Here is a 15,333-nt window from a genome sequence, read left to right as displayed (position 1 = left end):
AGCGAGTTTTACAACACAGAATAAAACATACCTGAAACTTGCTTAAAGCATCATTAAGATACGGCCATTGATCGGTTTTATCCGCTTGTATACTCTTCCATGAATCACCATGTTTCTTCTGATATTCATCTATTACCTGATCAATATTTATAGTCAGATCATATGATCTTTGTTTACTTGTTAAGGTTTTGTTATGATATAATGATATGAATATATGAATATATGGTTATGTGAACTCACTTGGTTTAGCACAGAGAATGCACTTCTAACTGGATAATGATCATCCATGAAGCCCACAACACATAGCCCATTTCTGTTATATGAATGCACCTTATATTCTGCCACCAAAATTATATATGCAATTAGCTTAATGTGCAAAACACATTATATGTCTACAGGGGTGCAAATGAGCCTAGCCGCTAGCCAGCTACTCAAGATCAGATCAATAAAAGCTTGAAACGAGCTGTGCCTGAGCCTCAAATAAAGCTCATTTTGTTAATGATCCCAAGCTCGAGCCTTGTATGCAAGGCTCGTTTTGGCTTGTCAAGCCTTCACTAACCTAAAGTATTTCTAAGTTTTAACTCCTTAGGATATCTATAAGTAATTTCACACTGTATGGTAGAGCTCGACCCGAGCTTATTCTCATTTAAGGTTTTTATTAAAATATATAAAAACTACAAAAAACATAAAAAATAAATAAATAAATAATAAACAAGCCGAGCCCCTAGTTAAATTCGATGAGATGGAAAGCACCTACCTTCGTGTTGGACGGTATGGCGTTGATCAGGCGGGGTGCGTTTAGCGACGGTCCTACCGACGAAAACAATAAATTGTCGGACGGTGACTCTGAAAATACCCAAAATGACTCACATCCGTGGCATTCGCCAATATCACCGGATCAGCCCCGGCAGATGGTAGCGGGTGGCATTTCAACACAGCTAACGCTGTGATCTTCATTCTTTCCTATACAAAAGCTTTTATAAAAAATGTAAATTTGCGACAACAACAACTGTTTTAATTTGCGACGAGTATTCGTTCGATTCAGAAAAATTGTATTTAACCTTTTTATGATCAAACCTTTTTATGAACAAACCATCAGAATCAGATGGGTGTTTTGAGATTGAATTTGGAAGGTGACGTGAATCGGAAACAATGGCTACCGAATTTTGAGATCGTGTTAATGTGTGTTTCGTCGTTAATTTATTTATAGCTGTTACGTTAAGTTATGAAATGGGACATTATTTATGCTTTAAATTTAGAAAAAAGGTAATGCTTTGTGTAGGAAAAAATATTTTATAATTTTTTTAATAGCGTTTGGAGCCGGACAATACCTGAGTGAGACTTCCTAGGAAGATATACTCGAAACGCACCCATCACCACTTGCGAAAACCTACGGGATCTCGACCCTTTGTCACGGCTATTGTAGCACGTGTGTCGCCCAGGGCATAAGGGGCACGATGACTTGAAGTCATCCTCATCTTCCTCCGGCTTATCATTGGTAGTCTATTCTGGGTTACATACTTAGGAAATCCATCTTGAGTGGGGTTTTGAACCCGAGACCTGAAGAATCTAAATTCTCAAGCCTTACGATCAATTGCTTTATAAAAATTTTTTATTTTATTTTTTATTGTAATGGTTATTATAATAACTTTTGTTAGAATTTACGATCGATTTCTTATGACTCGGATGACATCCATACAACTCATATAAAGCTATACGAGTCCAAAGACAATACAACTTCAACTTTTTTATATTTATGGATTGAAAAACTAGTTTCCCAGCTACTAGCTTAGAATAACTATTTATCCAAGTTATGTTTATACTTATATATTTTTCTAATGGCTAGTTTAAAACGGTTATTTTTTCAAGTTATGTTTATGCTCGTTTTATTCAATGTTTAATTCTAGCGTCAAGTCAAACTAACTAAGAAATCTTGTATCGTGTCAAATAGTTATAGTAATCGACTAATCGTTTATCAAATCAACTAATTGTCGAAATAACGTATCACGTCAATTAATTTTCATCACGCAAACCGAAGAGAGTCTTGCACGGCCCCAAATAATTTTGCTTTTATACAAGTCATATACCCATATGACTAGTATAAAAGCCCGATCAATGGCATGCTGGCATATTCTAGACGCTTTCAAGTACTAAAAAAGACAACTCGTATAAAAGGGGTATGCAAAACTGGGAGGGTGTTTGAAATTTGAAAATCCGTTATAAAACCGTAAATACCAGTTGGTAGGGGTGAGCAGGAAACCGAATTAACCGAACCGAAACCGAATTAACCGAAAAAGCCGAACCGGAGCATTAACCGACGGATAATTTTTTGTTTTTTTGAAAAATCGAAATTTCGGTTTCGGTTCGGTTTTTCATTTTTAAAAAACCGAACCGAACCGATATGTGTTTTTACATAAATATTAATACAGTTATATGTGTTTTTTTTAGATGTGATGACCGAAAACAAAACACTAAAAGGATCTACCATTGATGGTGATGAAGAGTATGAAGATGATAAAGATTGGGAGTAAACTTTGAACATGAATAAGATGAAGAATGAAGATTGGAACAAAATTTTTAGCGTTTTTTTATTAAGAACTTTGTTTTATTTTAAACTCTAGTACCCTTGAAAGTTTGTATTTGTTTGGTTTCATGTAACAAATGCCTATTTTTGTGTTTTGAATCTAATATGCATTTTCATTATTTTGGATTTTTTTTTTTTTTTTTTTGCAATTTCTACACACGTAAAAAAACCGATTATAACCGAACCGAAACCGAAAAATCGAACGGTTTGTATATTCGAAAATCCGACTTTTCGGTTTCGGTTTCACCTAAAACCCGAACCGTGCCCAGCCCTACCAGTTGGTTCATATTGTATCCTATCAAAACATAGTTACCAATTCAACCTAAAAATTTCCATAAAAACCAGTCGAGCTCGACCCGAACCCCTAGTTAAACCGATACAAGTCCATTAATCAGTGTTGTAAAAATCGCTAATCGCTAGTCGGGCGGTAGGGTGGGGACTAGCGATTAATCAGATTAATCGGGATTAATCAGATCAAACTTTAATGCATAATTTTCAATTTTATATATGCACACATTTTTGTATGTAATTTTCAGTTTTATACCTACATAAACACAGTTTGGCCTGAAATATGCTGGAATCTTGCTGGAAACCGCTGATTTTGGTCGAAATCTCGCATGGAAACCGCTGATTACGGTCGAAATCTCGCCGGAAATCGCTAATTTTGGTCGGAATCTCGCCAGTAACCGCCTAATTTTGGCCATATTTGATCATTAGCCTATTAGCCCAAAATTAATCAGTGAAGTAGAGACTAGCGATTAATCGACGCCTAATCGAGATTTTTACAACACTACCTTTAATTGAAAACCTTATTGGTCATGATTAGAGGTGTAGAAAACCGGTTTGGTCAACAGCTGGTCAAAACCGGTTTGACTCAAACCGATCCGGTTTATAAACCGGTTTAGAAGCAAGATAGGTCGGCCTGGTCGCGTCGGTTCGGTTGGGTTTATAAACCGGTTTTAACCGGTTTTCCTCAAATCGGTTCGGTTTTAAAACCGGTTTGGTAGATCCTAAGGACCGATCCTGAAACTGGTGGTTTGGGAACCGGTTTGGGTGAAACTGGTTTTAAACCCAAACCAGTTCGGTTCGATTTTCCTAAAACCGGTCCCATACCTGTTTTTTTACACCTCTAGTTAGGCATGTAAACGAACCGAATGTTTGGTGAACTTTCGTGAACCGTTCGGCGGGAAGTTCGTTTATGTTCATTTATTTAATAAACGAACGAACATAAACAAAAAATTCGTGTTCGTTTAATTAAATGAACGAACATGAACACATGTCCCGTTCGTTCATTTATGTTCATGAACATTCGTTTATGTCTGCTTATTTATGTTCGTTTATGTACTAATAGAAAATAATTAAACATTATATGGATAGGTCATCTCCTTAAAAGTTTTATATTTGTTAATTTATGTTCATTTTAAGTGTTTTCATTTAAGTTCGTTCATATTTGTGTTCATTTACATTTGTTCATGCTACTCGTTTATCTTTGTTCAGTTATGTTCGTTTAGATTTCAAACAAACGAACACAAATGTCCATTTTTAAATAAACGAACATGAACACGAATATTTGTTCGATTAAGTGTCTGTGTTCTTTTAAAGTTAAATGAACAAACATGAATATGCCCTTGTTCATGTTCATTCGATTCGTTTACAGGCTTTTATTATTCACATTGATGAATACATCGGTCTCAATCTCTAGGCTCTACCGATTTTATTTGTGTTCGTGAACCGTTCGTGAGCACGTTAATTTCGTTAATGAACGAACACGAACATAAAATCTCGTTCGGTACATGTTCGTTAACCGTTTGTGAACACATTGTTTTCTTAACGAACGAACATAAACAAAGCCTTGTTCGTGTTCGTTCGGTTCGTTTACGGCCCTGCCTCTGGTCATGATCATGATTCATATCATGTCGGGTCGGGTCGGGTCGGGTCATTTATGTTAATGGTGTTTTTCAACCAACCCAAAACATTTTGCATTCACACCATGTTACTCCACTAGATCTCACACACTCAACACAATAATTAATTCACACAGATAACCAAAAAAGATAAAGATCCATCGAGAAACAAATATGACAAGAAGATCCGGATCATGTATCCGGTGTTGTCTGGTAACATTTGCTGTGATTTCAGCACTGTGTGTATCTGGGCCAGCTCTGTATTGGAGACTCAAAAGGGGTTTCAGTTTGAAATCAGGATCTGCAGTTTCTTGTGCTCCTTGTGTCTGTGATTGTCCTCCACCTCTCTCACTCATTAAGCTTGCTCCTGGTAAAACTATTAACAAAGTTTCTTGCTTTTTGATACCAAAATCATTGTTTGTTTATGTTGTTACATAATTAGGGTAAAAAGATTAAAACCCAGTTTAGTTTTGTAGTGATTGATGCAAAAGAAAAAAAAAATCTTGATCTGGGTATTGTTGTTTTCTTGTTTATCTGATAAGTAACAAAGATTGTTGCTTTTGATACCCAATTCATTGTTTGCTTATGTTGTTACATAATTAGGGTAAAAAGATTAAAACCCAGTTTAGTTTTTTAGTAATTGATAAAAAAAAATAAAAATAATAATAAAAGAAACTAATCTTGATCTGGGTATTGTCATTTTCTTGTTTATCTGATATTAACAAAGATTGTCGCTTTTTGATACTCAGTTCATTGTTTGCTTATGCTGTTACATAATTAGGATGAAAAGATTAAAACCCAGTTTCATTTTTAAGTGATTGATGCAAAAAAAAAAACTAATCTTGATCTGGGTACTGTCATTTTCTTGGTTATCTGATAATTAACAGAGTTTGTTGCTTTTTGATACCCAATTCATTGTTTGTTTATGTTGTTATATAATTAGGATAAAAAGATTAAAACCCAGTTTAGTTTTTTAGTTATTGATGCAAAAAGACCAAATCTTGATCTGGGTATGGTTGTTTTCTTGTTTGTTTGATTTAGGCTGTAATTGATCTGATAATTAGGATGAAACCCCTCTTTTTTCCTACCTTTTAATGCAATAAATACCATTTGTTATGTGATTATAAACAAGCCGAGCCCCAGCTCGACTAGGATCGTGCTCAGCTCGTTTGACTTACAACTTACAAGAGCTCCAGTTCGGCTTGTTTTGAGCTCTTTCTCTAAAGCTTGAGCTTGGCTCGCGAGTCGTTTTTTGAAGCTCGATTTCGGCTCAGGACGTCTCGTTTGTTATGTATGAATTATATATATTTTGAGAAAAACCTTAATGAGCCTAAGTTCGGCTCTAGCTCAGCTGTGTAGTGTGAAATTAATACATGGAAGTAAAAAAAAATTAAAACCTAAAAATGTATTAGGCTTGTTAAGACTCGACGAGCGAAAACAATCTTCCCATACCAGGCTTGACCTCTGGCTCGATAAGTAAAGGAGCTTTATTTGAGGTTCGGTCTTTGCTCATTTTGAGCTTTTTACTGATACGATCTCGAGTGGCTCAGCTTCCCCCCCCCCCCCCCCCCCAAGTATTCTCATTTTCTTGCTTGATTAGACTGTATTTGATATGCGAAAAGTAAACATATTTACGAATACGGAGTGGTTATGTTGTAAATAGTATGATCGGTCTCTTTTTCCATGTTAGAAAGCTAGAATTTGTAAAATCTTGAGACACATAACAAAAATTGATTTGGATGATTAATTCTTGTTCTGAATATTAATTCTTGTTTCTTTTGATATATTGCAGGCTTGGCCAATCTTTCCATTACAGGTATCCTTTTTGGTTAATTAAATTGATTCATGATTAATTAAAGGCGTTTGCCATATAGCTAAAAAGGAAAAATTTTTCGGGTACTAAATTAAGAAATAATATCTTGGATTCACCTGAGTTTCTGTCCGTTATGAAGCGAATTCCATCGCGTGGCTTACTCAAAACCGTGTATAATTGTCAATTAGGTTCTCTTTGACTTTCAAGGTCAAAGTTATCGCTTGCATAATTCAAAATAGCATAGGATTTATGCAAATATAAGCACAATCTTTTTGTCTTGGGTTAAATACAATGGCAACCAACTTTTTCCTAATTTCAGTTTGTTACCCGAGTTTAAAATCACCAAGAGAAGTCTTGAACTTTACAAAATTTATGTAAAATGGACAAAGTTGGTCGTCATTGTTATTAGACTATACATTTATGTAATAGGGTCAAGTTATTCTACAAAGGGGGACAAAAATGTGAAGGATTTGTAGCCACACCAAAAAACCCCTCAAAAAATTTTTAAAAAAATTAATAAAAAAGCCATAACTCAAAATTTAATAAAAAACGGAAAAAGTAAAAACACAAAAATGTTTCCACCGTCTTTCTCGTTCTCAAAAAAAAAATGTTGAGTGAAAACATCATTCTGTCTTTTTGTTTATCATTGTGTTTTGTGTTTATTTTCTTCATTGATTGTGTCTTTTTTCCTTGACATTGTGTCTTTTTTTCTTGATATTGTGTTATATTACTCAACATGTGTTATATTTTGTTCGGCAATGTGTTATATTTTGCGATCTATTGTGTCTTTTTTTAGTTATAATTGTGTCTTTTGTTCATTTTCGTCATTGTGTCTTTTCGTCATTTTTTTTTTTGAACAGGAATGATGGGGAAACATTTTAGTTTTTTAAATTTTTTTCGTTTTTTATTTATATTTTGAGTTATGAATTTTTTATTATTCTTTTTTAATTTATTTTTAAGGGATTTTTTGTGTGGTCACAAATTCTTCTCACGCTTCTCTTTTTTGTCTCCCTTTGTATTTTAACTTTACCCTTATGTAATATTAGATGATTGGGCAAACTACATAGAAGTTTATACAAATCTACACCTATTGTGATCGTACGTATTGAACTTAAAACTTACCGTTTTATATAACCGAACTTTTAAAACTCGACTTTTTGATGTAAATGGATGTAAATGATGTAAAGCTGGATACTTTTCCATGTAGAAAGTTGGAATAGTTGTTTACATCAAAAGGTAAGTTGTGAATTCCAATCATAGTTGTCAATAGCGAATAGCGGTAGATAGCGACAGGCCACCTATATGCTACGTAGCGAATAGCAGTAAATATATCTAGCGATAAAGGAGTAGAAAATTTTTAAGCAAATTATTAGTGTTTATATTCACAAAATAAGCTTTTCGGTGGAACGTGTGGAAGGTGCAGCTGCTTGGTCGATAAACAAGCCTAAAAAGATAGGTTTCTACATTTTTTTATATTAAAAAATAAAAATAAAATTAAATTAACCCTAAATACCACTATAATTATGATAAATGACCGATATTTAGTATATAGCGGCCTATAGCCGCATTGCAGCGTAGCGCGCTATCACCGCTATTGACAACTATGATTCCAATATATACATCACACGATAATATTAGGGGTTAAGTTAGACGCATTTTCGTGCAATTTACCTTAAAAATAAATTTCCGGTACCAATTTGCAACTTGTAGTTCTATTCAAACAACTTTTTGTACTCCTTAATCAATGAAATGTCAGCATATTCAACGGCCCGTCAAGCTTGTTGCTCTTCAATGTATATGTCAGTTATAAACGCCTTTTTTCACTTGCAACGAAAATTTTGTTACCGAAAATCCAGATTGTGGGAAAGATGATCCGGATCTAAAACAAGAAATGGAAAAACAGTTTGTGGATTTACTATCAGAAGAATTAAAACTGCAAGAAGCGGTTGGTGAAGAACACATGCGCCATATGAACGTAACATTTGGTGAAGCGAGACGAGTGGCAGCTCAATACCAAAAAGAGGCTGAAAAATGCAACACTGCTACTGAAACGTGTGAACAAGCACGAGAGCAAGCCGAAGCATTAATGAGGCAAGAAAAGAAGGTAACTTTGTTATGGGAAAGAAGAGCTAGACAACTCGGTTGGGAAGGCGAATAATTTTATTACCAGGTTATTATTATTATTTTCGGTTCACGTTATTCTTTCTTGAATCACGGTTCTTGATTATTATCGGTGTTGTACTTTGTTAAGTTATATATAGATACTTCATAGTGATTTTGTTAACAGGGGAGCCAAATTTGCCCTCAAGAGTCATATATAAGTTGCATGATTTAATATTTTGTTGCTTTCAAGCCTGTCTTATGATATATTACAAATGAGAAGTTTGGGGTCGGCATGACCATGATTTGTCCATGTGGCGTCGTATGAATGGATGAAGCAATTTTTTTTTTGGTTTTTCTTTGGTTTTAAATTTGATAACTAAACTATTATTCACGTTGACGCGCCGTCGTGACGTTCGTGGCCGACAACATTCGGGTTTTAGTTTTGGTACCGTCACAAATGTAATCAAAACCGACTGAATTTGCTAGACTCACCGCGTTTTGTTTTACTTCTGATATCATAATGAAAATTGATCGGATGCCCATTTTTTTAGTTATGGTATCGTAACGAACGTGACGGAAACCGAACGAATTTACGTAGACTCTCCACCTCAACGCCCGAAATCGACAATGGTCGGTTTTACCATCACTCAAGTTTAACGACCGACGCCACCCGACCCATTGGTCCATCTCAGTTTTTATATATATATATTTTTGTTTTATAACGCACGTAACTGAAACCAATCGAATTCGCGTCGACGTACCGCTTCAACATTTGAGACCAACACGCTTGAGTTGTACCACTGTCCGGATTTTACCAACTTGTTGCGCCGGGCAAAACACTAGTTTATAAATAAAAACAAACTTGTGGTCCAGGTCGACATAATGTACCGGATGCTCCAAATCAAACCTACTTCGCTTAATTGCTTCATTATCCACCTCTCATAAAAGTATAACTGACTTTTAGGAAAGTACTATTAAGACAAAGGCACCCATACAACTGATTTTTTGAAAACATTTTTGGTCAATTTGACATATCAATCCACCATATTACCAGTTTGAGCCTTTATAAGTCAAAATTTTTATCTTTGCCAAATATATCACAATATTCTAATAAAACATTGGATAATCACCCAAAATAAGTTTAATGATAATTAAACTAAACTTTCATTACTTATTGATGATCATAAGTTCATAACATAACTTTGCAACAAAAATAAAAATAACGTAAATAAATAAAACTCTACTTTAGGTCAAAATCCATCAAGAAAACATATCCAAATTATTGGTTAGGTTATGTATATAAAATCAAGTATAAAAACAAGAATGCGTTCGTCATGGAGGTCGAACAATCAGTCAAGCGGATTTAATCGATCCCCGAAATTCTGGTTTCTGGGAACCAACAAGATAACCAGAAAAAACGGTTCTTTGCATCACAACCATAAAATTCATAAACACTACCTAAAAATAGATTTAGAAAAAAAAATCTAAAAATAGTACGAGCCCGCGATAGAAAACCGGCTATAAGTTTATAATATAAAAGTCCCCGAAAATAAGTTACATACGGATACAAACTTCTCATTTAATAAAAACCTAGTTTGTCATATTGCAGCCTTCTTTTACCGTTCTCTAGGATCGAGAGCTAATTACCATATCATCGTCATATACATGATCCGAACGAATAAGGGTCGAATCCAAATTCTCCATCGATCGTGAGCGTTGGATCCTGCTCCTGAAAAAAAATTTGGAGGTCTTCAGTTAGTTAGTTAGTTAAATGATGATTATATACCACAGATAAAAATAGTAAAAAATTATATTAAAATTTATATCGAAATATAGATAAAAATAAACAAATCGCAACAATGTATTTAAATGTGTATGAAAGTTATAACTTAATATACACACTTTTAGTCCCTCAAAAAATTAAAACACTAAATTTAGTCCCTGCAATATTATGAACTTACCCCTATCAACTAAAAGATTTTAATATACAAAATAAAATAAAAATAGATCATACCCGTTTCATCATTCCATTCATAAGATCATCCAACGAATCATAACCATTGTTTGCAACGAACCCGCTTGGTAAATAGTTTTCACCGGATCCCATTTTCAGTTTAGTATTAGCTACTGTACCATTGCCATTTGACTTATTGTAGGCCCCACAAATCAGGTCGTTCGACTGACTCACCGGTCCCCCTAAACCACCACTATTCGCTGGCGGAGCTGCAGCTGCTAAAGTACTAAAACCGTTGCTTGTGTACTGCCCATAACTTTGTTTACCATACTGTGCAACCCTTTGACTTTGAGTTTGACTTTGACTGTCAAGAGGTATTGATGGCATGCTAGTAATATTAGAACCGAACGAGGTCATTGTGTCGGCCATCATTGGCGGCATTTGGCCGTGGAACATCTCACTCATTGGCGGCGGGACATCAAGAAAAGTGGAACTGCTAGAAACAAGATTCAAACAAGAATCACTCCCTAACGTTGAAAACGTGTTTGACCCGTTAAAGACTCGAGATTGATCGATGGGGTTGAAATCGGGGATGTGGGCATTATTCGGCTTGTTATTTTGTTGAAGTTGACCGAGGTCAAACGAAGTTGGAATGCCGTGAAGAAGACTCGTGGGTTGGTGATTTGGTGGTAATCCGACGGGATGGAACTTGTTGAGTGAGTTGACCGGGCCTGTCAAGTTTTGGGTGTGGGTCGGTTGGATCAGGTTTGGGCTCGTGAGGCTGTGTAGGGTCATCCCTGTTGCACTATTGAGTCTACCGAGCATACCAGAAGATGAATATGACGGTAACTGAGCTGTCGATATTCTTCCTGAACCCATTATTGCACGGAAGTCACCGGGCCCGTCAAATGAACCCATTCTCATATTGTAAGACGCGTCATTACAACCGCCAAAAGCAACCACCATGTTTTGTTGTTGACTGATACGTTTCAAGTAAAGCCGATATTTCTGTAAAAAGAAAAACAAAATTTAAGAAAATCAAGAAACATTGTTTGGTAACCCAAATGCGAGCAATGTAATCCGTACATGACCCGTTTAATCCGTTTATCTAAATGTGTCGGCAGATTAAATGGGTTGAAGACTTGAAGTAGGGAAGTAAACTACACGGGTTGAAATTATAATTTATAATATATTTAAATTATTTTTTTTTGATAATTTCTTTGTGGGTCCGGGGTCGACCCGTTTATCCACAGCCGAACCTGAACATGACCCATTTACATTTCTTGTCAAATTCATGTGTATCACAACTTTCAACATGTTTGTGGACCGACCCGTTTATCCACAAACCAACCTGAACACGACCCGTTTATTATATACATTACGCGGGTTGACCCGTTTAGACTTTAGTTCAACCTGAAGATGGCTTGCAACATTTTCCCTCGTAAGACCTTCGACATTCATCAAATCAAGAATCCTTTTAGGAACAGCTTCTGCAATTACAGAAAAACAAATAAAAAAATGTCAAGAAAACAAATTTATATACGTATGAAATTATGAACACGCTACACGAGGATTAAGTCATAAAGCATTTAAACGACTCACTCTCAATCCCAAGTTGATTAACAGCAGCAACAAACTTTCTATGAAGATCAATGGACCAAACAACACGCGGTTTCTTTTGTGTTGACGAATCATCATCTTCGTTCCCATTATCTTCATAATCATCAAAATCTTCATCTTTTCGTTTTCTATTAACTTTACCATTTTGATCTCCACTACCAGTTTCCTGTCCACCTTCATGGTTCCGGTTTTCTTGATTGTTGTTTGACTTTGACTGAGATTTTGACTCGACTTTTCTCCTAATAACATGTTGCCATACGTTGCGTAATTCCTCAAGCCGAACAGGTTTCACGAGGTAATCACAAGCACCATGAGTGATTCCCTTCATCACAAGCTTCGGGTCACTGTTTCCAGATAACACTGTAACAATTTCAAGAACGTTAGATAGCATTAAGATACTTTGACTTTTTTGGGTCAAACCAACCAAAAAGTCTGAAGCTTTCACAAAGACTTGCATAATCCACTTCAGTTTATGACTTTAAGACTCAATAATGAAAGTCAAACAAACAATTATAATTCTAACATTGGCACTTAATTTTTCAAGAAAAATAATCATTAGGTACAGTTAAAGAACACTCTATCTTGCTTCAATTTGACTTTTTTCTTCGGTCAGATGCTCGGACCAACTAAAAGTTTCAAGCTTTAACAAAAACTTCCATAGCCCACTTCACTTTATAACTTTTAAGACTCAATAATGAATGCCAAACAAATTAATATACCAAAATTCCAACATTGGCACTTAAATTTTCAAGAAATAATGAAACTTATTTCAACTTTGACCTCAATCTTGCCCAATTTGACTTTTCTTCCAGTCAGATACTCGGGCCAGCTAAAAGTTCGAATCTTTTTCGAAAACTAACAGAGCCCGCTTCAGTTATCGACTTCAAAACTCAATATCCAATTTCAAACACACATATATGCAGTTTTTGTGATTAGGTATGACTTCTTTAGGTCAAACACTCAACCAACTAACATTCTAAAAACACTTGCTTTTTCAAAAAACCAATGGAACCCACATCACTTTTGAGCTTAATCTTTAACTTATGGACTTCAAAACTCCATAAAAGATGCCAAAAAAAAAAAATTGTATCAAGACTTACTAATAACAGGTAAGTCCATTTCAAGACCAACAAGCTCTAAAAGCTTGAAGCCATCCATGTCTGGCATATGGACATCACTGATCACAAGATCGAACCGGTTGCGGTTTTCCCTTAACATCTTTAATGCTGTTCTCGCTTGATTTGTAGTTGTAACTGCAAAAAAATTAAACATTTATTAAAAAAAATGATTAACATCAATCCCTAAAAGGCTAAAACAGATCAAAATTTTATCAAGAAAATATAAAAAATGGAATCAAAATATAAACTTGGTGATACAGCTTGAAAACATGTTAAAAATATAATCTTTAAAACCAAAACCCTAATCTTGATTCAAGAAAACATAATAAAAATACAATCTTTATTATCAAAACCCTAATCTTGATTTAAAAAAAATAAAAAATAAAAAATTAGATGATAAAATCATAATTGAATTAAAGAAACAAACCTTGATATTGGCATTTCCTTAAAAGCCCATCTAATAATTTCAAACAAGTTGGATCATCATCAACTGCAAGAACTCTCATCCCAATTGGAAATCTGTCAATTTCATTATTATTATTATTAATATTATTATGAGCCCCAACAGAGCCTCTAATTTCCTCTACTGTCATCTTGTTTCTTGAAAGAAAGAAATTATAAAAGAAAACAACCCAGATGGTTAAAACTTAAAAGATCAAACAAAGATTCAAGAAACACCACAAAGATTCAAAAAGCTTGGATTTTTATCATTTGTATTGACTTATTGGTGACAAACAAAACAACCCCAGAAAGAAATAAGAATGATTTTAAAGATATTAGAGAGAGAAACAGGATCTTGAAGATAGAGAGAGAAAACAATATAGTGACTTGGACTCGTAGCTTAACACATTTTTTTGAGAATGATAGGGTAATTGGCCACAATAGAGTGAATGCCATTCAAATTTATTTTGAAACGGCCAAGAATTTTACGTGTAAACCTATTTTTTCGGAGTTATGTTTAAGGTTAACTTCTTGAATGGAATATGTAACTAGGGGTTTAAACGAGTCGAGCTGTTCGAGATCGGCTCGTTAAAAAGCTTGATCGAGCCGAGCTTAATCGAGCATGAGCCTAAAAGTAAGTTCGTTTAATAAACGAGCCTAAGCTCAAGCTTCTCTTATCGAGCTCGAGCTTAAACGAGCCTGTTATTTATATAATTTTTAAAAAATATATTTAATAATTATCAATTAATATATATAATGTTATGAGAAAATAAATATAAATAACTAAATAATATATATTATTTTATAAATAAAATTATAATTATATAAAACTAATAGATAAACGGTAAACGAGCTCGAGCTTAAAAATATACTCACGAGTCGAGCTCGAGCTTTGAAAATAGAACTCAAAACGAGCCGAGCTTGAGCCTAGTAGAGTTCTGGCTCGGCTCGGTTGGTTTGCACCCCTATCTGTAACCACTTACCCCCTCTGTCGGGGTCGAACCCGGGATTAAAGCTCTTATTCGTCTCCTTCACCCATATGTCCTTCGAATCAACCCGAATAAGAATCAAACATGTATCTCTACTTATGAATGACTAGTCTCTTACTACTAGACCAAATTCTCGTAACAAATGGCATTCAACCAAAAAATAAATAAATAAATTGCTTTACTTTTTTCTTTTTTTTTCCCACTTTTGCAGAAATAAAAGGTTCCTTTTTAATAAACTATTGTTTTGGGTAACATCAATGTAAGCATACACCTCTCTTGTAAAGGCATATTTCCATAAATGTAATTCTTGAGAAATAATGGAGTCTTTCTTTTCTTCTTTCTTCTCTTCTTAGCTTTCGTTGATATATATGGAAGTGTGATAACTTTTGGTGTCAAAAGTTTGTTGTAACTTGTTAATATATTTCTTTTAAGGAACCTAATCAATTGCAAAGTTAGCTAAAATACTAACATCTAATAAATAAGAAACAAGCTTGAGCATCTAAAGGTTGATCGGACCGGCTGGTAAGAGCAAACAATTTAGTTACATGTTTATTCGATGTAACTCATTGATTTAAAGTTGAAGGATGTTTTCGAAGCCCTACCTCCGTGTCACATTCTAACAAGTTATTTACATGTAACAACATGTTGATGGCAAAATTGGTAACAATAGCGTTCTTGCTTTGTTTCTTTTAATTACAAGGAAAAAATGTAAAAACGTTGTATTATATTCATATTAGATTTTATCGACGGGCAGATGTGTTTTAGGTCATAAATAATTTGTGGTTTTTTCTTTTGAAATGATTTTAA

At 34.6% G+C, this 15,333-nt stretch overlaps 2 protein-coding genes and 1 pseudogene across 2 annotated transcripts; 1 reads left to right on the top strand and 2 right to left on the bottom strand.

Annotated features, from left to right (window-relative positions):
• Nucleotides 1-31: 31 nt before the first annotated feature.
• On the bottom strand, nt 32-957 carry LOC143604735 (VAMP-like protein YKT61 pseudogene; annotated as a pseudogene).
• A 3,689-nt stretch (nt 958-4,646) lies between these two features.
• On the top strand, nt 4,647-8,483 carry LOC143604739 (uncharacterized). Its single transcript, XM_077081130.1, has 3 exons — nt 4,647-4,858; nt 6,281-6,304; nt 8,158-8,483. Exons 1-3 carry the CDS (start codon nt 4,663-4,665, stop codon nt 8,457-8,459), a joined length of 522 nt encoding a protein of 173 aa, XP_076937245.1. The 5' UTR covers nt 4,647-4,662; the 3' UTR covers nt 8,460-8,483.
• Nucleotides 8,484-9,908: 1,425 nt separating this feature from the next.
• On the bottom strand, nt 9,909-13,899 carry LOC143604738 (two-component response regulator ARR12-like). The gene is made up of 6 exons (XM_077081129.1): nt 13,524-13,899; nt 13,079-13,231; nt 11,961-12,338; nt 11,772-11,848; nt 10,419-11,366; nt 9,909-10,133 (listed from the first exon to the last, which is right to left on the bottom strand). The coding sequence occupies exons 1-6, from the start codon at nt 13,687-13,689 to the stop codon at nt 10,062-10,064; spliced, it is 1,794 nt and encodes a 597-aa protein (XP_076937244.1). The 5' UTR covers nt 13,690-13,899; the 3' UTR covers nt 9,909-10,061.
• Between the last annotated feature and the right edge of the window lie 1,434 nt (nt 13,900-15,333).

Source organism: Bidens hawaiensis, unplaced genomic scaffold (assembly GCF_021521415.1).
Source record: "Bidens hawaiensis isolate Kalapana, Puna unplaced genomic scaffold, B.hawaiensis_p1.1 tig00066372_1, whole genome shotgun sequence".
NCBI lineage: Eukaryota > Viridiplantae > Streptophyta > Magnoliopsida > Asterales > Asteraceae > Bidens > Bidens hawaiensis.
Note: the sequence above shows the minus strand (reverse complement) of the source record. Positions and strands in the feature narration are given on the sequence as shown.